Source organism: Syngnathus leptorhynchus, chromosome 8 (assembly GCF_054491065.1).
Source record: "Syngnathus leptorhynchus isolate UIUO chromosome 8, UIUO_Slep, whole genome shotgun sequence".
NCBI lineage: Eukaryota > Metazoa > Chordata > Actinopteri > Syngnathiformes > Syngnathidae > Syngnathus > Syngnathus leptorhynchus.
In genome coordinates, this window is record NC_141202.1 from 12,130,357 (window position 1) to 12,153,913 (window position 23,557).

Sequence of the window (23,557 nt, forward strand, 5' to 3'; positions counted from 1 at the left end):
TATTTTTTACCTTAATGCCGCGTTTGGCCTGAAAGCAGGTGTTGGCAACATGCTGCTTGTACCAATGTACCGCAGCTGGCGTGTGTGTGTGTGTGTGTGTGTGTGTGTGTGTGTGTGTGTGTGTGTGTGTGTGTGTGTGTGTGTGTGTGTGTGTGTGGTGTTGGTGGGGTGGGGGGGGGGGGGGTTAAGTCTTGATTCCAAAAGGCCTCCACCTGTCAGGCGGCACTGATGCGGCACACAACACATGCTGTCCTTAAAGCCAAATCACACTCGGCACCATGCACACGTGCTACTGTTTCTGCATTCTCAAATCTTTTATGCTTTCAAGTCTTCCTGACTTTGAAGCAGTGGCCCGAGTTTTTTTTTCCAGCACATGATAAAAGGGGCAGCATTGTGAAGTGAGGTGCAGGTGCTTGACGGTGTGAGACGAGGAAGTGTGTTGAGACCTCGCACGTGTGTGTGTGTGTGTGTGTGTGTGTGTGTGTGTGTGTGTGTGTGTGTGTGTGTGTGTGTGTATCCATGTCTATGCTTTTGTTCAATCTACCTGAAAACAAAAAATGAAAACAAAATGCTGGCAATATCTCAACGTCGTTAAAGTCCATTTGTGATTTTGGTTCGCATTTTAACAACAAACTTGAAGTGGACCTCCATTTGTTTTTACAAAGTCAAAGAAACTAAAATGTGCTTTTGCTTTTCAGGTTTTGGGACATTTGAACATCCATCTGGCCTGGATGGGAAGTCGGCGTCAGCATCAAACTTTGAGTGAACAGTTGAAGCTTCACTGTGATTACTTTGTGACCTGCTAACGTGCTTCTTAATTGAGTTTTGGAGAAAGGAGGGACGGAGGAGGGGGGCTGCACTAGTTTCAATGCTTTCACTTCTTCCCTGTCAATGCATTCGATTTGCCGCGGGGGATGTGCGAGTACCTGACCCAGTTGGCGTGTGCGTTAACTCTCTCGCTGCAGCAATTTCTCTTGCACTAGACTAGAAATTTTTGGGTAAACGCTTTTGTCTTGGTGAATACGTTCATATCGCAATGTGTGGATTCTGGTTTGTGTAAATGTGTGGCCGCATAGATCAGAAATGCCCCACCTCATGTGTCCGACTCTTTCCAGCCTCGTTTTTCTCTTTGTATTTCGTCAAACAGGAGACCTAACCTTGGACTTTTTCAACAGGCTTTTGTTTGTCAGGAGATATGTTATCTGTAATCTGTCAGCGTTTCAATAGCTCGCTGTTTGCCTCGTGCACGCGTGTGTCCGGCAGAGAGCGAAAACTGGACACGCTTTTGTGGCCGGAAGTGAAAACGTTTGCTGTCGGCGCCTATTTGCAAGCACAATGAGACGAGGTGAACCTGCGATGGAGAAATTTAATTAAGGACGACCACTTTCAAAACGGACATCTACTCACTCGGTGCGTTTGAAGAGTAAACAGGATGCGGTCGCTAACGCACGAGTCTGTTTTGATGTTGTCCAGAGTACAGAGTGACGGGAAAATGATGCCTTGCGGATCCTTTGGGGTTTCTTTTGGCTAATTCTTGTTGTCAACCTTTGCAGCCAAACTGATTGCCGGGAAGAGAACGTTTCATCACGCAACCGTGAATCACCAAAATATTTCTGGTCAGGCCTGTTTTGGTCAACTGTGGCTGAGGTTTGGTTTGTTTCGGCAGCTACTGTTGCTCTCCAGTATGGCCTTGTGTGCTTTCCGGATGGAGAAATTGCTTTCTTGGTGTCTGGCTGTCTCCTTTTCTCTTCTCATGATTTCATATATCTCATTTTCCATTATGCCGATTGGGCTCTAACTCCCGCCCTGCTGCGCTCTGTCTCAGCTGTGTGCCACAGCTGAGGTCAACGGTCGCACATCTCATGAATAGAAAGATCTCCAAAGTGGCTGACAAAATGGAGTGCTAAAGTAACGTTCATTTCAATATTTTGATTGCACGGTGCGCATATTTCTTCAAAAAGGCTTCGTCTTGAATTGAATTTCCATTATAAAGACTTTCCTGTAGATACTTGGCTTAAAATAGGAAAATCTTTATATCCTGGGAACTACTCGAGATATTGAGCTGACCTTAAGGGTTTGACTTCCCTTCTTTCTTTGAAGTTCACTCTCCCCACTTTTGTTGCTTTCTAATTGTGCTTCCTGATTTCTGGCCCTTTTAGCCCCCAACAAGCAAGCGGCCATGCTCCTTTTCTGTCCCCTCCATCTCCCTGGTGGGGCGCCCAGCTCTCCCATATGCACGATTCAGGCGCGTAATTGCTCCGTTCTCCCTTTTTTTGGATTTCCATTACAATCACACGTACACAGCTGGAAGCGAGGCTGCTGCGCATGCAGATGAGAATGTCCCCCCACCCCCTCCAAAAAAAGGCAGGCGGCAGAAGACTGTCAGGCCGGAGAGTGACAAATTATGCTGTGATGCAAAGCAAGTGTTGCTAACAGGCAAAAATCGTTGCATTCCGCTCGATTATTGTTCGGCCTCACACGACGCACACAGCAAATGACGGAAAATAGTGTTTTAAGGTCAGAGGACCACAGCAGACTTGACACAGTGAGAGAAAAAGCAGTGGGAGAGTGCAAGAAGTAGTCAAATTAGGAAACAAATGGGCAAATAACACATTGGATTTGTCTCAGTTCAATTTAAGATGAATTAGACACGTAATTATCTTTGATTTAAAAAAAAAAAAAGAAAAATAAGAACTCAGCAAACTGTCCTTAATACACAATAAGAACAATTAATGTGCAGTTCAAAATCCTAAATATTCTACTCAAAATTGTTGCTTGATTTCTCTACAAAAGACACCAAGCACAATTTTAGAGGTCACCCAAAAAATGCTTCTGCTATGAGCTCTCACTTCCCCGCACACTAATTTGCGGAATTTCAAGTCATGACTCAGGCAGATCACAGGCCGTCTCTGTTCATCTTTCTCGCATTTGCCCCCAGATGACAAAGCATGACTCCATCGCGTGACTATGGCGGCCCGACTCGTGTTTATAGCATCAGAGTTACGCCAAGCGGCCGCGGCTGAGTCACCTTTGTTTTTCGGGAAGTCATCCGCTCTAGCTTGATCATGCCGCCTCCATTATGGGCAGCGTGGATTCAAACACACTCACGCTAATTGGTATTATTGTGGTAGGAGGCCCCTAATGTGCTCCACTGTGCAGTCAGCCAGCCACTCAAGTTGCAAGCGAAGCCCATTTAGGGGAAAAAAAAAAAACCAAACCATATGCTGCCAATTGATTATCATCACAGATATTGATTGGAATGGACGAGCACAGCGGTAGATGTCATTTGCTCACAGCGAGCCAATGAGATGGAGGGAAATGTGTTGGCCATTTCATCTGCTTATTAAATCTTTAATGCCATTGTCACCGGCCACTACTGGAGATGCTTTTGTTTTTGTTCGACCTCAAAGCGGGGGCGGCCAAAAATAAACACACAATTCCGATGATTAAAGGCTTTGGCTGTATTTCACTTTGCCGGATGCCAAGCTGTCGCCGTTGCTCATTGCCCAGCACAGAACTGTCCTTACTGTTGAGATTTCCGTCCGTGCTTTGACGACATGAGAAAAGGGCCTATTAGCATATCGCGTGTAGTGCGGTCTCAGGGGACGCCCTTCTCCCGGCCCCTGTGATGGAGGCCCCCCGCATTAGTAGAGACGTTCATGCAGATGGCTCCCGTGCAGTGGGCACACAAGCACAGGTGGGCAGGACAGATATGAGAAAGATGCTCAAATGGAGGTGGAGTCACACATCCATCACACGGCCGAATGGATTGTTACCACTCATTGGTTATTGCTTTTATCTGGGACAAAGGAAGGAACAGCACCAACTCGTATGTTTTGATAAAGTAACACCTTACAACCAACAATTGCATTTCCATTCCTTTCAATGGGGAAAATGAAACTCACATGTCAAAGCTCTACTGTATCATTTGCTTCTCCACAGCTATTAGAACATTTTAATCTCAGTTGGGTGGACGGGAAAAAAACAGCTGCAAGAGGCTCGCTGAAAGTTAATGAATATTCTACAAAACTGTTTATGTAGTCTCATTCAAACCCTAGCGTGTGTGTCTGTGTGTGTGTGTGTGTGTGTGTGTGTGTGTGTGTGTGTGTGTGTGTGTGTGTGTGTGTGTGTGTGTGTGTGTGTGTGTGTGCGCCCTCCCAGGAGTGCAGAGACAACAGCAACCTTGAGTTGCGTAGGCATGATGGAGTCCACGCTAATGTGCACACACAAATCTGACTTCACCCGGCGGGCAGCAGGAGATAGCGAACGGGTCTGTTTGCGAAAAAGTGCCGAGCGCAGGCGTTGCACTTTGAAGGCAAAGAGCTGACTCCTAATTAATGAGTCTCCCAATGGCGCATTGACATGCATTTCACAAGATGAACACAAGCCAAGAAAGTGGGTTTCAACACGAGATGAAAATGAAACCCGGCAAATAGCTTCAATTTGCATCCTCGTTAAATTGCTGCTTTTTACAACCTGACCTTGTGACCCTAGTTATGTTTCCATGCTTCTTTTGACATTATAACATGCAGGCAATACATAAATGCTGGACAAACGTAAAATGAAAAGATTTATACTCAAACCTCAAAACATTAGACCCTAAACCTTTGTATCCCAAGTCCTCTTTCCCCATTGAAATAAATGGAAACGCCATTAATTGGTTCCATCTTACAGTGATTGCATCATTGAAAAGAATGCAAAAAAACAGTTGCAACCATGGACATTTTCTGAGCAGAAAAACAATCTGTCTTATCACACCCCCACAAGAAAGGATTTTTGGTCAGGTTTATCTTTTTGGTTGAAAGCAATAATTGGTGTTGAAACTGGCTTTGACCTACCAAGACTCAGGCTCAAAATCCGCCCGCTTGGTGGCATGAGATCAGACATTTCAAGTCAGTGAAAGTGAGCAACAACAAAGCCATTTTGAGATTAATCACAATGCCTGAATCACATTACGGACACACTTGCTGGCTCCATTGAACGTCTCCCTGTCCGCGATAATTGTGCTATTCCCTGAGACGAGGTGACTCGGAGGCTGCTGAAGTTAGTAAAGATTTGGCTGGTGAGATAAGAAAGAAGTGTCACACGCAGAGATTGCGCCTCGAGATACGAGGTTGGAAACTGAGCTACGCTTCCGGCATGCGTTTCTTCTTTTTGCCTGCAATGCGACAGGCAACCAGCTAATTTCGACCTTCCCTTTCAGTCTTCGTTCCCTTGTAGTTATTCCTTCGGGCTCGGCGTACTTTTGGAACGAAAGTCCTCCCCACCTCCTTCCTCCACGTTTAATCTGCTCTCTTCATTATTCTTTCATCACACGTCTCGCGCCTTTGTAGTTCCTCCGTGTCTGTTTGTTTCAAAGTCGTGGCTGTGGGCTGCCACCTTCGATATTCTCGCTTCGCTCCGTGACATGGAGTAAAGGAGGGAGGGCGCTTGCGTGTCACATAAAAGGAGCGATTTTAAGGTGACGCCGGATTGTTGCTGTTTTTTTTCAAGGTCTACCGCTTTTGCTTTTGTGCACCTTTTATCATGAGCCGCATCAGCGCGTGCTAGTCGCCATTGAAATGTTAAAAATGCTGACAAGTCTCTTTGCTTGCCGGCTCCATTTGCTTTGATGGTATCGTTTTACGGATTGATCATAAAAGTAAGACGAAGCTCGGAGCTTTCAGCGTACCCCTACATCCAGACTTTGATTTGACCTTTGAAGGTGGAAAATTTACGGTTTAGGTTAGCTATGCTTCCTGACTAAGGTGGGATCCCTCTGGGAAATATTTGAGTCATAGTTGGGTTAGGCAATAAAACCCAAAGTAGGAATGTCATTTCTGTAGAACCAATGGGGCCGCCTCATGAAACTGAAAGCGGCTCTCAGCACTTCCAGCTACAATTTCATATTCTCCCTCTCCTTCCCGCTCACCTCTGTTATTCATCCGCCCCCCCCACACACACACACACACCTAACGACGCAGCTCCATTAGGTAATGAAGCAATGCAGTAAATCACACTTAGTATGAGTACAGTGCTTATGTAAGAACGTACTTGCTTGCTCCACCACATCAGCAAAGAAGACAAGGCCATGCGGCATGACGTAATGCCGAGGTTACAACAAAAACTAAGGAAGGACTTCCATCTTCTGTCTGCACAAGACACATTCAAGACCGCTCGAGGGTCCATTCCAGGGATGAGTGGGGAACGCTCCATTGTTCTCCCGCTGAGGAGCTGGACAATAGAAGAATCCAAATGAAAAATTTGTGGAAGGTGAAAGGCTCAACTGGTGAAGCAACTGCTGCCAGCGCTCTTGGCAGGCAAGCTAAGTATAGAACAGCTGTGGCTTGATCTCAGAGCTCCACAAGAGGTGCCTGTTGGAGGCGGGGGGCAAGTATCGCCTCACCTCTTGCAACGGGCCTGAAAAAATGTTAGCCAGCTGTTTTTGGGGAGGGCAACCACGCTTGGAATGCACGTCAACTGTAGTAGCAAGATGAGCCCAATATTTGGGGCCCGTTTTAGAAAATGCTCCCCACCATGCAACGCTGAAGGAAAATGGCCGCTCCGCAATAACAATGCGCCTGCAGCATGGCCTGTAAATACCCAAAACAGATTGTGAGGGGATTTCGTGTCTCGGAATGATCGGTATGTCTGCGAGGAACAGACGGCTTAACCCGCTCCCGACAAATTGTCCCCGCTTGTTTTGCAAATATAAAACACCTTTGCATGTTGACGGGGGTCCACGACGCAGGGCAGGAACTCATGCCCAGATTTCTGACATTAGGACTGATGCTTGGGGGTCATTCCAGGAAATCTGTGCCGTTCGTGTCTCCAGGAAATGAAATTTGTAATATTATTTGTAAAATATTTTTCAATATTAAATTTTTAACAAAAATAATGTTATTCATTTTTATCTGAACAGCCAGAAAAGTTATCACGGGTGACTTCGAGTTCCCGCTTTTTCCCAAGTGCAAAGAAAAGCTCAAAACGACATGTGCATACATCACGTGATTCTTGATAAAAATCACTTATTTACTTCCGTTTCTGAAAAGCTCAGTCAAGCACATCTTTTTCTCTCTGTGTGTGCCAAAGAGTGAGGTGGGGGGTGAGTTTAAAGACAGATAGGGGAGAGAGAGAAAGAAAGAGGGAGGGAGGGGGTGTGGGTCGGGGGGCACCTTTTGTGCAAATATATCAAGGGGAGTACCACCCGCGTCAGATTACTACGTGCGCGTACGCGTGAGCGCGTGAGAGACGGAGCGAAAGAGAGAGAGAGAGAGAGAGAGAGAGAGAGAGAGAGAGAGAGAGAGAGAGAGAGAGAGAGAGAGAGAGAGAGAGAGAGAGAGTGTGAGAGAGAGAGAGAGAGAGAGAGAGAGAGAGAGAGAGAGAGAGAGAGAGAGAGAGATTTACAGTTCTAAAAAGAAGAGCCAAGCCTCATAGAAGCTATCCGCTTGGTCGAACCACCACAATCGAAAGGTGCAAAGTTGTTTAAGAGAAAATAAAGAAAAAAGACTGTCATCATGGACGGGATAAACTTCGGACACGCGCGACTTGTGTGCACCTTGCTGCTGTGCTCATTGCACCGTAAGTCCTCTTGTTTTCTTTTCTTTTACATTTCTGTTGGTCTCCACTCGCAACGCATTTTACTGTGATCGATTTAGTTGGACGCCAACTTTTTGGTTCCCTTCCATGCGATTTGAGCTCCCACCTTTGTGGTGCTTTGGGGAAGGGAAGCGCGATGGATGGACTCCGACATCTGTTGAACAAGTGCGAACTTGCGCGTGAGGTTCCGCTGGTCCGCTCCGGCCCACTTTAACTTGGGGACTGAATTGATGGCGCAACTTGGCGCACAGTACGCAAGGGAGCCCCTTTTCCCATTTTCTCTCCGGGACACTGCTGCAGGTACACGCGAGCGTATCACGGTGCAATTGTTTTTTTTTTTTAAGCAAAAGTGCGCCACTCTGCCTCTATTCCATCTCATTCATTCTCGGACTAGCTCATGTTTGGAATGGCTCCACAATGCACCCCCCACCCCCCCCCCACACACACACACGCGCGCGTTTTTTAGGTTAGAATTTCGGTTTTATTCAAATGGATTTAATCATATATAATATACAATATAATTCAGTGATAGTTTGTCGTGGTCAACCTAAAAAGTTCCAATAGAACAGATTGGTATGTGCTTACCTGCTGTCCATCACGACCACACCCTTCTCAAGGTTTCCAGAATAGCATGGGGAGGGGCGGCGAGGGGGGGGGGGGGGGGGTCGAGGGGTTGGACGATTCTCCCTGAGGCATTACATTTTGGATACTGCAAGATTTCAATGGTGGAACAGAAGCAGCCCTCATTTAAAAAAAGCGAGAAATCGTGATTAACAATGGCCAGCTTGCTTCTTATTTGCCGTCCCGTGAGGTGAGCAATTCTTCCAAAAAGTCAAAAAGTGGCTTGATTTGTCAGACTAAAGTCACACTATCAAGTGGAGCAAATGACACGATGTATATTTCAAGCAGACACATCGCTTCGCTATTTCTAAAGGTAACACCTAACGGAAAACATTATAGCGAATGCTAAGGCATAGCATCTACGTGGCAATATTAAAACCTTTAAATTGGCAAATGTACACAAATGGTGGTGCAACACCTATAGACAGATTATACACAAATACCTACCGGCGTGTATTCTTTATCCTTTGCAGAGAACGACTAGCATTTTTGCTGAGCAATTGTGACTTTGACATCTCCGAGGTCTACACTTTCCTGTTTCTCTCGCTGTGATGTCTTTGGCATTTGCGCTTGAACTTGTTTTGACCAAGTGTGAATTTGGGTGGCCCTTAAGTGTGGCAGCGGTTTGTCTCCAGTCTGTCCGGTGTCTCAATGTGGTTTCTCAATTCCTCATGTTTAATGAGCGGTTGTCTTGTTGATTCATGTCATGACTACTACCTGGTTACTCTCAGCCCACCTTCTTTTTTTTTGTTGCCATGTCTCCTTTCCATCCGTGGAGCCTTTTAACAGTTGCCTCCAGACTAAAACTCTATGCCATCTAATTGAAGGATGCGGTGCAGATCACACATCTGGCTACTGTGTGGCAACAGTGCTGCGTTGATTTCAAGGCCAGGCTACCCCCGCCCCCTCCTGTTGCGTTCTGTGTCTCGGTTGTGGGAAAGAAAGTCATCTTTTCATCTTGTCCATAAAAGATTGTTAACAAAATCCCCATAGTTTTTCTTTCCCATTTCCATGTAGCGTGCTAATAATAGCACAACTCGAAGGGTCTCAGTGGGACCGCATTCCCAGTTAGTGTTCACACAAGGATCATTAGTGCACTAAACAGCATCATGGGATGCATAACACGCCCACGCAGCGTCATCTTGCCATCTTGCCTGCATTTGCTGCACGTTCACATGCTTTCGAGCCTCTCCACTCGTGGGAGAGTGCTCCCATACCAAAACTTCACGAGACCAAGCGGCCTTGCGGTCTCAGAAGCCTTCTTTGAGTTCAGTGGAGAGAATCGCAGTGACAAGCATTAGCTGAGTTTGGTCTGACTTTTTGTCTCTGGCCGCTTTTCTTCCCGCAGTCATTTCCTCACTTTTAATTTCTTCACCCCCGCCGTAGCCCGGCACCAACAACCCCCTGCAGCCATTTGCAATTATTCTGGTATTAGTCCAGAAAAGGCCTCATTTAGCCTTTAGGCGATAAAAGCCAGCAGGAGCCCCCAAATGTCTGATGGAATCTTTGCACTGAGTGACAAGAGCAAGTCCGTCTTTGCCCCCCTCGTCATTCAGGCATGTGTCGGTTCTGCATCGTCGGGTCCGTAATTATCCAGGTGACTCATACCTGCCGGTGGGCTGACAGCGGGGTGGTTCCATCCCCCTATGATGGAATTAGCGACATTCCCCCGGACGTGTCGCAGCGCGCTCTGTAAACTTTGCGTTTGTTCGTCGTCTCTTTCCAAAAGGACTTTTTTTCTTTGTCTTAAGCCCCCCTCTCACCATCACTAATCCGTTTACAAACAAGCATCAGCAGAGATTGGCAGAGGTGCAAAGTTAGCTCTCACCCAGACTGCGTTTCTTGTTTTTTAATCTGGGAGAAGCCTTTAGCATTTAGCCAGACGGTTTTGGATGTAACCCTCGTCCAACGCGTCGATGAATTGTGAAATATACACGAAAATAAACACACAAAATATTTTTTTTGTCAGGGTTTCATATAGCGTACTGGACCGTCTCCCGTTTGAAGCTGCTGTCCCCTTCGGCATTCGCTGCTATTTGCACGCGTGTTGGCTATCTGTGATTTAGTGCGCTTTCCCGGCTTTTGTGTCCGATTTGCAGATAATGACGGCGAAGAGCATCGGGAAGATTGCCCGGCGTTTTAGTGCAGGGACAGGGCAGTGTTTGCTTTTTACGCCCCCCCCCCCCGTAAACCATGCAAAGATTTATGGCCACCATTTTGAAAAGTCCCTCATTTGGCATCGTTGCCAACCATCTAAGGCACTCATGGCATCTTATCTCCTCCCATTCGCTTCCATCCAAAGCACTCCAGTGGCAGTCAGACACAAGATAGTTCCTCATCAGCAACCTCACGATATTCTCATCGTGTGGGAGGAGCGAGGGGAAGAGAGAAGAAGCTTGTTAAATCTTTTGATTTGGTCAAAGGCTCTTGCTTTATAGATGAGGTTCCTTGTCATCAGTGGGAGTTGTGATGAGGAAGGATGGAAGGGAGGGAGGGAGAAAGGAAGAAAGGAAGGGTCGATCCAATGCAGTCGAGATGATTAAAGTTAACTATTGTGTTGCCACTATGGACACTTGTTCTTCTTGTCTCGGGGGAGGACGATGACGGCAACGGGTGATTTCAAATGTGGCCTTGAAATGAAAAGCGGCTCCACGGGGTCTGCGTGCGTGTCCTTGTGTCTCTACATTCGATGCCGGTCGTCGTGGCGATAGAGAGGGGGGTTGCAACTCACAGGGTGGAACAATATTGAAAATTCACAAAGCAAGCGAGTGAGCAAGTGGGAAGAGAAGGGAGGCTAAGTGCAGCCAATCCTTTTAGTGCTGCAGCAAGATACCATTAAAATGTATCCATTGCTGTATTCATGACTTTGAAAAACAACATTTGTCTCAGTTCCTGCAGTTGCAGAATAAACCCTTGGGAATTGTCACTCAGAGAACCGAGACGTGCCACTCGAGTCTCGTCAGGTTGTGTTTTTAGAAATCACTTTTGGGCACAAGAGTTGCTGGCGCTAAAGGAAAGACCAATTTAAAAATGGTCATTGCCAGAGAAAAGCCTGGAATGATTTTTTTGGCAGTGTCCGAGGAAATGCGAGGAGCCCAAAACCACCATCTGACTGTTGGCTGGTGGGGGGTCCTCTGGGAGCCCCGCAAGCTGTTGCTTTTGCAGACATCAACAGTTGCCTCAGCAGCAGTTGCCCAACGCAGTCCTTGCAAAAAAAAAAAAAGCCCCTCGTGCCCTCTTCCCTCGCACTCTGGCTTCAATTACCAGCTCGTGGTGATCCACCCTCCTGGCTCGGTGGCACATTTGTGCAGCTTGCATGCTGCTCCTCAAGAACAGTCGCTTGAAAGCGCATCACTACAGTGAAGGAAACCATGTGGTCCATTTTAGTTCAGGTTGGATGAGAATATCTCGCATTAGCTGTGTGGATGTAGCAACATAGCAAGTGACAGTGTGCAACCACGTCAAGGAGAACAACAAGGCCAAAAGCGGGTGTCACATGACCCCACAAAGCTGAGCTGGGTTGCTCATGTTGAACTGGATGCAAAGATAGCAGCAGATTGTCAAATTCCTGGTACATTTTTAGCCCAGAAGAAAAAAAATGGAAAGATTGAAGGACTCAGTCACTCATCACTCAAGCATGCTGAATGATTTCCTCATCCCACACAGCCATATCTTCTGAAAATATTTGGGGGATCAGATAAGAAAACCCGTTTGCCACTTCGCTCGCTTACCTTTTGCCGTCAGGGTTTCTGCTTTGCAAGAGCGACTCAGCCAATCAAAGTCATTTCTGCCACCTGGGAGTTTATTTGGCCACAAAAACCTACCAGCGACGGCCCGCCACCTTTGCCGTAGACTCAGAGCGCATATTTGATGTGGTGGTCCAATTGTGCCATAGAACCCCTGAGGAATTCTTTGGTGTGCTTATCTGGGTGTTTGATTGATAACCGCAAGGGTGAATGAAAGTTCACCATGCCTCGGTATGTGTCCCTCGAGCGACGAGTACGCGGACGTTGGCACGTGTGTAAATTGACAAAGCCGCCGTGACAAAAGCAAAGACGAAACCCGCAGAGATCATACGATCGCTCGAGCCACTTCTCATGTCCAATCTCCGTCTCGCGCGGGCTTGAGAACATTCCGGCGAATTGAATCAAGTTAATGGTTAAGCGGCGCCGTTTAACCTCTCCGGTGAGGCCGGTCACTCTTTGACAATGAGAAGCAATGGCTTTAAAGGGGCCGCAGAGAACTGCCAGACAGGAGCCGAGACATTGATCCTCCACACCGGAAGAGCACAAACACGGCCAATCTTGCTGTTTGGGTCACTCTCTGGGAGGTTCGCGTTCGATGTGATCTTCATTAAGATGGCAAGGCCTTAGCGGAAAGTTGAGTTGTAACCGTGACTTCACGTCTGCATGTGCGGGAAAGGCGGATGTCACCCAAGCGCTGGGCCGGGAGTAGCATCACAAAAAAATGGTGTCGGTTTTCAGATGCCTCAAGGACATACGTAGCTCTTTTTTTGATTGAAAGAGAGCCCCTGTGAAAACTGAAGTTCTTCTTGCTGCTTGTGCAAACTTGACTTTGTTTCAAAAGTGTACAGTTGTCATGTGTTGACTGCTAATGCGGCGCAAGTCTCTTCCTGTCCTTTACCTGAGTTGAATCTCTGTCCTCGGAATTCGCAGAATTTTCGGACTCATCCGTCGGCTCCTGTTATGTTATGCGCGAAAGGCGACGCTAATAAGAGCTGGCTTCTTGCAGACGCCGTATGCATCCAGAATCCTCGTCCGACTCAGACTGTATTGTTTACGACTCGTATGTTGCGGTTCACTGTTTTTGATTCATTATCAGCAACGAGACTGCTCCTGCTTTTGTATGAATATTTCATTTCAAATCAATAACGTCCAATTAAGTTACAACCCCATCAGGCTAAATGATTCCCAATTCTGCGTCTTTACTTTGTGCAGAGCAGCAACTGTGACGGATGGTGATTGTCGAGCTAATGTCAGACTTACAGAGTAGTTAACCAATTTAGCCTGTTCTTGTTAAGGGGGGGGGGGGGGGGTGTCCAAAGTAATTACGACTGCCATCTTGCTTTGAGAGTCTCTTTCTTAAAAACACAGTTGATCTAAGATTAGTTCAACAGAACAATGTCAGTATTTTGAAGAGCACGAAGGATATTTGGTCTTGTTTTCCAGCCCTGCAGTCGAGAAGTGCAGGGATAGCAGCCTGTAGGATACTCCCCCCCCCCCCCCCCCCCCCCCCAGCCCTGCCACCACCCCCATCCACACACCCCACCCATGCCCAGCCCCTTTTGATCCCATTCTCCACTCACATCACACACTTGAAGATTTTGTCTCTGTGGACAATGATAAAAGACATGCCGGCTCATCCAGCCCCCCCCCCATGTCAATTAGCAGTCCAGGAGTGTGCGCTTGGCATTGTGTGCGCGTGCGCGCGTGTCCATTGAAAGCAGTGTGAGGGGCGGCGTACGAGCTCGCTTAATGGTCGGGGCCGAGAGGACACGTGTTCAATAATAAGGCCTGACAAAGGCGGACAGGCGGACAGACGATGATGGCCTAGTTAAGTGTGTTCCTCCTTATCAACCCCATTAATAATTCCAGACCCAAAAAAGCAGCCCATTATTGCCCAGCTAGCAACCAAGGGGGGGGGCATCTATTCTATTCTATTGGATATTTATTAGTGGAAGGCCAATAACATGAATGCATTTTTATTTAAGGATACCTTTCAGGACACACAGACAGCCTGCAATTTACACAGCAAAATATATTTTTTTATTGACTTGTCCTTACATTGTGTATGTTTTTTAAATCTTATTTGTATTTTAACCTAATAATGTTGGGTAAATAAATGGATATCCAATTAAGCAGAACTCTACATTGGAAGTACACACCTACTTTAGCAAAGGTTGTCATTTGTCCATGAACTGACAAAGCATACTAATGACTATTTGGGAATGGCGCTTATCTTATTTGTTTTAAACCAATAATGCGTCTAGAGTGGAGGCCACTATTAAAGTACGCACTAATCGAATACCAAGAGTAGTTTTATAGATCATTTTTGACCTGGGCTGATTCGCCAACCTTGCTGCCAGCAGTAAGTACCAACTGGAAGCAAAGAACCTGTTTGTTTATTTCCTGCACACTGTGCTGCGACCGGGTGGGAGCTTAAGCTTTCAAAACAAAAACCTTGTGCACAAGCTCTAAACAAAGCCTGACGCTACATTTTTACAGGCTTTTCCTATTCCTAGTCGCGGATCATTCCAAAAGGTGAAGAAGCGGTGTGTTTTCATGCATTTTTCAGTGCACTACCTGAACAAGGGCACATTGTTAAGACATTCCTTCAGGCTGTTGGAATTTAGGTATTAATAGTGGGCTAAGCCCCCCCCCACACACACACACACAGACACACACAAACACACGCACGAGGTAGGCAAGGACAAAGGAATAGCAAGGAGGCAGAGGGCAACAATGTCTCGGCACTCTCCTGCAGGAAAACATTTCATCTAAAGTCTGAGCCCGTCATGTGCCACGACTGTTTCCCATCAACTGCACTAATGTCGTCATGTGTGTCACGGATGAAGGTGGGAGGCATGACTTGGCCATGTGTGTGGGCATCCATCACTTGGAGCTAACCAGTGCACGTAAAAGTTACAAGGATTAAAGCAGTGTTATGAATAGGCGTGTGCGTGCGTCCACATGGATGGCGGTACCAGGTGCTGAGTGGGCTTGAAGCTAGTTTGCCTTGCTTCTACTGTTCTTTTCCGTTCCTTTCCCTCAAAATCTGGATTTGTCACAGTCTTGTTTGCACTGTGCAGTGTATGTCCCGCCAGTTATGGTTGGACCTGGCACCTCCTTGGCAGAGAAGCTGGAGTCCCACGTCCTTTTCCACAAAGCCCAATCACCCATGTGGTACCGGCCCATCTGCTCGTTTGTGTGTCCAAGGACAGTTGAAGTTGGTGAATGGCCAAACTGTACAGCCACACGGGGGCGGGGGGAGCCTCCTGTACAAACGTGCGACTCTCTCCAAATGATGTGCACGCCGTACAGACAAGTGGCCATATCAGACTGAGCTGTCTCGCTCATAAACACGCCGAGGGGGGTTGTGTTTGTGTGGCAATAGAAAGCAGCTGGATCCTCACCAAAAACACTTTTTTCTCCATCTCCGCTCTCGCGCGTATGTTTCGAAAGCCAAACAGCAGTGAACTCATTGTTTTTTTAATCAATCACGAGTTGTGCTGTGTGCCTGGATCAGACTCGGTCATCATCTCAAGATATTTCTGACTATCTTTTGCGGGAGCAGCTCAAGAAAGCCCATTTTGGAGTTGTATATCTAGAAGACTTAAGAAGTGTAGAAGTCATCCGACACTGCTGGCAGAAACTCACTGATCCATTCCAATACTTTGTCCCTATATTGTGCATCTGGAGTTCCTCTGGGAACCGGTCCGGGCCCATTCATATTCAATACAATACAATGCATCTTTATTTCTATTGTGCTTTCCGCTCTAACAAAGCAGAACATAGAGCATAAACTATGGATGCATTCGGCATCTGTCCGTGCTGCAACTCCCTATTTTCTTCAATTTATGCTTCAGTTCTGTGTCCTCATACTTGGTAGTTGAATCGTCTCCGTCCCATTGCTTCCTCGATACAGTCATGTCAGATTTTAGAGTAGCTTTGATGACAGACAGCCTCCACATCTCCTGTCCATCAACTCCCGGCACACCTTAGCATTCCTCCGTTGGTAGTAATTGTCGTCTCTTCCTGTTTTTGACAGCGTGCGTCTCCTTCCAGTCGTTGCCCCTCCCGACTAAAGCAAGCTACTTTATAGGCCACTTCCACTCGCAGCGACTAGCTTTTGCATCCGCACCTCACCATAAATGTCAAAAGGTGGCCCGGGGCATCCAATCTTAAAGCGGAATATGTGTCATCGGGATCTCTACATTTTCAAAAACGCACTGTTCTCCGATGACATTATATGACTTGCGCTTTTGTGAAATTCATAAGATGGGTGGGGGGTGGGGTGGGGACACAGGTGACTCGCAAGTCATAATAAAAGCTTAGTCAAGACGCAAATTGTTCAGGGTCAACATTCCCAACAAACCTTTCCTTGCATATGAAAAACTTTAATGTAGCGGCCTTTCTGGCACTCCTTATCGCTCACGCATCTCGCTACGTGAATCAGCACTAACAATCTGTGTGGAAAAATAATCACCCCTACATAGCGAGTCATTCACAATATATAGTACGTACCATGAGAAAAGCGTGATGCACTGAACTTGCAAAAAGTACAACATACTGTAGGGAAGTATTTGCATTTGTTTTTGGAAAAGCTAACGATTAGCTTTTCTATCGGACATCACTCGCTGAGAGGAACAGATGTTCCCACTGAAGCCAGTTTGTTTATTCAACAGCTTATGACAATGCGTGACCTTTTTGTTCACGGAGAGCGCAGAGGCACAAACGTAATTTGATGCGGTGGACCATGCTAGGTCTTGCTTCAGGATGTCGCAGGAAGTAGCGGCGCCACACACTTTGGCTGCTTCTTCTTCTTCCGTTTTCCACGCGGCCGCCAGTAATTTGCGTTGCGCATCGGGCCGCAGGGCGGGCGGGACCGAGCGCAGGTCGAGACACGTTGACATGTGATGTTATCAAGCAGCTACGGCTAGCTTTAGTTGATAATCATCTGGAAGTTATTTGGCGTGACTTTGACGGATTGCGTTCAACACGTCAAGCTCATCCATTCAGGGTTTTTTTACGTGACAGATGTGTGGCATCGCTCAAAATTTGAATGGATATTGAAACGGCAACACTTGTAATTGAGTCTCTTGTGTCCAATTTCATAGCTAATGACTTCATCATCCAAGCCATGAATAGTAATGGAAAGAATCTCCCAGAAGACAGAAGAAGAAAGAGGCGCTTCCTTTTTAGTTAAAAAGCACTCAATTTTTTTTCCATTTTTTTGGCGTGTTCCTTTTGTCTTATGGTGTTGCTTTGCTTTGACATCATCACCTCTCCTGTAATAGAGGTCAGTGGGCTGCGCAGCCCTGTCGGCTCGCTTTGTAATGCAGCCTTCAGCATCTCGTGTCCCCTGTGGGCTCCATGTCAGCAGCCTGACTTTGATGTGCCGCCACAATGTATTCGCCTCGTCTCTGTTTACTCCCCCTCTGCCCCCCTCCTACCGTCCACATAATATCTGCCAATCAATAATCACCTGACCTCGCCATCCAGTCAGGGGCCACCCGCCCGCCGCGTTTCCAGATTTGCCTCTCGGCCCGCGTTGCTCCATCGACGACCCTCCTGCCTCCTTGATTTTTTTTCTTCCCAATAATGCCTGTCTTGCTGTGATAAAACAGCCTGTATGTCTGTTACTGCGGCAACATGTAGTCCACCTCCAAAATCATGAGCAAATATGCAATTATGGCTGCGGATAGAAGAAGAGAGGAATATAAACTAAAATGGAGTAAATTAAAACGAGAGGATGGATCAGCTGCTTGTTGATGACCAAAGCGAGTAATTCACTCCCCACTTTGTCGGCCTCAATGTATCCATGGGGAGATGATGGGAGAAGACAGGTGTGCTATTATGCAGCAGATCGTTTGGCTTTTCTGCAAGGTTAACACACGTGAACACACAAGCTATAGCAATTTTTTTTTTTTTTCGTGTAACGTCAGAGCTCCAACTTGGTGTCGTGGAGTCATACCAGCATCTCTGGTCTCAGGTCAAAGAGGCCAGCCTCCGAGGGTGGTCTACATAGGAGGCAGGTGTTGATGATATGGTCGGCTGTCTGCTTGGGGTCTCTGCACACGCATGCCGGACTGTCCACCAGTCTCCACTGCCGCATAGATGTATTGAAACGCCCAACACCAGTTCTTAGGAGGTTCAGTGTGGTCCACTGCCGACGAGGTAGTGCGTCTCCTCCTATGGTGCCGTCTCCTGGTTCCCAGATGTAACGATGCATGAGGGAGGGACCAGCTGCCTCCCACTCCTACTTACAAGCTGCTGCCAGCCAAGCATCTCTAGAGATGTCCTCACGGATGGAATTGAGCATCTCTTGTGCTACCATGTTGTAGGGGTTGTTGTAGTGCTATGCAGGATGTGCCGGTTGTTATTTTTTGCCTTCCTGGCGAGAACGAGGGTGGGAGCCTCTCGACAAAGGTTGGCCGGCGTTATTCCTGGAAGGACAGGCAAGAGGGACACAGAGGTGGGCTTCAGACATCCTGTTATAGTTCGGAGGGCGTTGTTAATTGCCACATCCACCTTTTTGGTATGGGGGCTTCTGTTCCAAACTGGGGCACAGTACTCTGCTGCAGAGAAGACCAGCACTTGAGTTGATATCCGCAGGATCTTGGCAGAGGCTCCCCACGTTGTTCCAGCAAGGCGGCAGATTAGTGCAACCCTGGATGCCTTCAGATCTTCAAGGTGTTATTTGAAGGATAGGGTCCGATCCAGACGCACCTCAAGGTCCTTCGGGGCTTGTTGAACCTCCAGGGGTTTGCCCTCAATGCTCACTGCAAGTTTTCTCCTTGCTTCTCTGGTGCTGAGATGATATGATGCAGCAACAGTCTTTCCAACGCTGAGCTGGAGACGCCACTTTTGAAGCTATGCTACCATGGTGCGCATGTCTTCATTCAGGCCGTCTTCCGTCGCCTTCCACTTCGGTCGGCTCAGCATGATGGCAAGGTCGTCTGCATAGCCATACTTTCTGGATTCTGTATCAGATATATAGATGTTAAATAGCGTTGGTGAGAGAACTGACCCTTGCGGTACCCCGCTCCTCAGTCTTCCGAGCCTACTGCACTGCCCAATGCTGGTTTGGAGAGTAAAGCTGCGGTTGGAAAGCATCTCCATGATGAACTGCACCACGTGCCGGTCCGGTATGGTCCTCAGCAGCTTCAGGTGAGGTCCTCTGTGCCACACGGTGTCATATGCGGCAGTTAAGTCCAGGTATACCACTCCAGCTTTCTCCTTATCCTGGAAACTGTTCTTGATGTCTCGGGAGAGTAGGGTAATCTGGTCTGCCGTTGACCTTACTAGACGGAAACCAGCTTGTTCCCGTGGGAGCTGTGAGTCCACCACTCTATGCGGCTGTGTATCATTCTTTCCAGGATCTTAAAGGGACACTCAGCAGTGAGATGGGCCTGTATGACTTGGGGTCCTCCGCATCTTCATTTGGCTTCAGCAGAGCTATCACAAAGGCCCTACACCAGATCTTCGGGAGCTTTAATCTCCGGTAGCATGATGTGAAGAAAGCTTTAACCCATATAGATGTTGTTGGGCCCTGGTGGATGACAAACTCTGGGTGGATGTCGTCACGGCTCGGGGATTTGCCCGGCTTTAGCTTGCTCATGGCCTCACTGAGTTCCTCTGCTGTAAAGGCTCCCGAGAGATTGGAATCGACGTTGGCCGGTCTTGAGATGCAAGACACTTCACGCAATATCAGTCGTGCAAAGTCTTTGTCTGCATCCGGGAAGTGGCCATTCTTCAGGAGTTGGGAGGCGATAGAGTCTGCAGTGACTGGGCATCTGTGGGCTGGTGTAAATCTGCCTGTGAGCTGATTGATGGTCTGCCACGCCTTGCGGCTGGAATGGGTGAAGTCGATTGATTCAACGACTGTCCATCTCGCCTTGCGGGTGACGTCCAGCTTTTCAAGCAGTGCTGCTGCCGTTTCATCCTCCTCTTCTCTGGAGCTGGCTCTCTGGTGTTCCCTCAAGAGGTGGCAGCCTCGTGGGGATTGGTTACAGGCTGCCCAGCTTATTTCAGTGTGAACGAAGGTTGCCACACCGTGCTGCTTGGTGTTGATGGACCCAGCGAAATGAAACCCAGGGATCTTAAGGATGTGAGATTGCTGTTTGTGGACTTCAGTTCTGCATTCAACACCATTGTTCCACAGCGTCTCATCTGCAAACTCGACAAGCTGGGCCTCAGTACCTGCCTTTGCAACTGGCTACTGGACTTCCTCTGTCAGAGGCCTCAGGTAATACGTGTTGACGACAATATTTCCGGCAGCATCACGCTGAGCACGGGGACCCCCAGGGCTGCGTGCTCAGTCCGCTGCTCTTCACCCTGCTGACGCATGACTGCACTGCAAACTGCAGCAGCAACCGCGTGCTGAAATATGCCAACGCCACGACTCCGGTGGGTCTCATCACCGGGGGCGACAAGACTCAATACAGGTCGGAGGTGGTGCAGGGACAACAACTTCCTGTTGAACGTCAGCAAGACCAAGAAGATTGTTGTTGACTTCTGGAAGGGTCACACCCAACACCTGCCGCTGACCATCGACGGTGCTGTGGTGGAGAGAGTGAGCAGCACCAGATTCCTGGGGGTGCACATCAGTTAGGACCTCTCCTGGACCACCAACTCTGCGTCGCTGGCAAAGAAAGCTCAGCGCCGCCTGTACTTTCTGCGGAAACTCAGGCGAGCAAGTGCTCCTCCTGCCATCATGACTACATTCTACCGTGGCACCATTGAGAGCGTCCTCTCCAGTTGTATTGCTGTGTGGGGTGGTAGCTGCACAGAATACAACCAGACTCACCAACAGCTTCATACTCCAAGCTGTCAGGATCCTGAACTCTCTCCCTCCTTCACCCTCGGCTGCATAACGTCCTGTACTTTTGCGCTATATTCTGCCTGTCTGCTGTATGCACGCTTGCTCCATTTTGCTCCTCTTATTTGTCTATTTATTTATTTATTGTTTATGTATTTAGGTTATTTGCTTATTACTTATTCATCGTGCTTATCTATTGTTTTTACTCTTTGTGCTATTTGCTTGTATGTGTTGTGTAATGTGTCTAGTCTCCGTGGGACAGTGGGAAACGTAATTTCGGTCTCTTTGTGTGTCTTAACGTGAAGAAATTGACATTAAAGCAGACTTTAACTTTGACTTTGACGTTGATGTTGTTAGTCGTGCAGTGCGTCTCCTTTAGGAGCAGGACCGCGGCCCCGTTGGAGTCGGCCAGGTGCCAGAGGACTTTGAGTTTGGCCGTCAACATTAAGTTGGAGCACCGACAGGCCTCTGATTTCGACGGTCGGGATAGCTGCCCGTCCGCCATTCCTCAGTCTGGCGGCTCTGCGTTTATTTGGCGACATTAGTTTTACAAGCGGGTCTTGCACCCCGACCTTGGTACTCGCAGGGAAGACCGTGTGAAGGTTGTCGTCAATCTTCCCCTTTGTTGTTGATGTGGAGGGAAGTATTGGGACACCCCGTGGTACAATAACAGGAAGTTGACATGTTCAATTCAGGACTATTGCTGAGGTTTTGTTGATGGGAATGTAGTCATGTTTGTCTGTTGGTTGACCAAGTAAAAAAAAAAATTATCCAAGGGGACACTAAGGGGCACTGCAGCAAAGTGGAGACTGTGGAAAATGATATAATAGAGCAAGATTGGGGCAGAGGGCCTACAGTGAGTGGGAAAAGAACATAATTTTTTGGCTGTTTGTCCAGTAGAACATATATCCGAGAATAGAATAATGGCTGTTGCATCAATGTGGAGTCTGTGGAGTGTAATACTACAGTGTGCAGTTTTCAGAGTTTCTATGTTTGTACACCCCTAACCTGATGGCAGCAGCGGCTGGCAGTCTCCTCGTCTGGCTGCTTATCTTCCGGCCTGTCTTGAAGTGTCGCCACAAAAATAGATATTTGTGTCAAAGACGCTCTTGAGCAAGGCAGACACGTAAGATAAGGCGGTGCCACGTAAGGCCGCGACCAAGGACGCGCTTAAGCCAAGGCTGCCTTTTATCTCCTTTTAACAAGCCTATCTGCTGGAGAGCTGACGTCAATTGGGAGCCGGGACGATGATTCGAGGCGTCTGTCTTTTGATGCCACAACTCAATGATCGCGCTTGTTAATGAGCTTCTTGTACTGCCGAAGAAAAGCAGGTGGATAAACCTGGACGGCTGACTGGGCCGTCTCAGAAACCGTCGTTGTCTGTTGACGCTCTGAGCCACATTTGCTTCTACTTTCACTCGACTGCATCGGAGCGTGTACGAAGAAGCACACAACTAAAGGCACGAATTCCACTGGGGGCGCAGGGAGGCTTTCACGGATTTACAAATCAACGAGAAGAAAGGGAAGAATGCTGCAGAAGAGTAAATTAACGCGGAATTATTCCATCTCCGCGGGATTCATAAGGCGTTGAATATCACTTTGTGGCAAATTGCAACAAAAAAAAACATGCTGCATTGAACGCATCATTCCGTAGCCAACTTGCAAGCAAACAACCGAGGGTCACCCACATTTATGGGTTGTCAGCCTCGGTATAGAGACTGATTTTATCGGTGGGGAGAAGAGCATCATACTTGACTGTTCATTTTTGTAAGCAAACAACGAGTGAGTGTGTGAGACTTTAATTGGGAGGAGGGAAAGAATGCCGCAGAATCTTAATGAGGTCTGAATTATTATATCTCGCAGGGATAGAGCGGGATTAATAAAGGGGGCTTAGTCGGCATTGGGCGCCCTTTGCTCAGATGCATAATGGGAGTCTGCCTCCTCCTGGATCTGGCTACAGAAGGCTCCTGCATCTCCGCCAGCGGGCTTGTGACCATATCTGCCAGCCAGCCAGAGATTGCTGGTGTACTGATGTGTGACTCTGTGCCCCCCACCTACTGGATGGAGTTCACCCAAGCATTAGCAAGTTAATCCACCATAATAGGCAAAAAAAGAAAATCAAAAGTCAAGGGGGAAGAGAGGTGGGGGGGGGGGGGTCTTGGAGGCTAAGCATAGCGTGAAAAAGCTTTTGTAAGCGTGGGCATATGAAGTTTGGCACGCAAAAAGCTCATGATTTGCATTGAGATGAAATCAAGGGCTTGGGCTATGTTTGTTTGGGGACAGCAGGTGTTGATTAAATCGCAGCCCGTCTGACTATGAAGCCACATCAACACAAGAACTCGGTCGACAGCGCTAGTTGGATGCTACTTGGATGGTACTTGGATGCTAATTGTTCTCACGTGTAGCTCCACTGTGTTTCCCATTGTATGCTAGCATGAAGATGCTGCAGCATGCTGAAAAATAAAAACGATACCACCGATTTATCGGCTTCAGCATGACTTTTATCACACTATTGCCGAGTTCAAAAACCTCAAATCACTCGACTCGCATGCCAGACTAGACAAACTCTGACTGCGCATGACAAAATGTGAAAAACAAGCGGGCCTGCAGAAGAGAGCCGGAGGTTGTTTTGAGGTCGAGCGTCGGCAGGTTTCCCCGGTACAATGCTGAAGTTACGCTTCAGCGGGGCTTCCTGGCGTCTCCCTTCCCACCCGCCGAAGGTCGCCTTTGTGGAGAGGTGGACAGGAGAGTGGGGGCGGCGGGAGGGGCAGGGGTCAGGTGCGGGGCTAATTTGAGC

The 23,557-nt window shown here is 47.7% G+C and overlaps 1 protein-coding gene across 2 annotated transcripts in view; it reads left to right on the forward strand.

Moving 5' to 3' along the window:
• Positions 1-7,174: 7,174 nt before the first annotated feature.
• bcam (basal cell adhesion molecule (Lutheran blood group)) overlaps positions 7,175-23,557 on the forward strand; it is a 33,013-nt gene continuing 16,630 nt past the window's right edge. For both annotated transcript variants that reach the window (XM_085919068.1, XM_085919069.1), the window contains exon 1: positions 7,175-7,560. In XM_085919068.1, the coding sequence (XP_085775194.1) occupies positions 7,497-7,560 (64 nt within the window). In that variant the 5' untranslated portion in view covers positions 7,175-7,496. The remainder of the gene's footprint in view (positions 7,561-23,557) is intronic.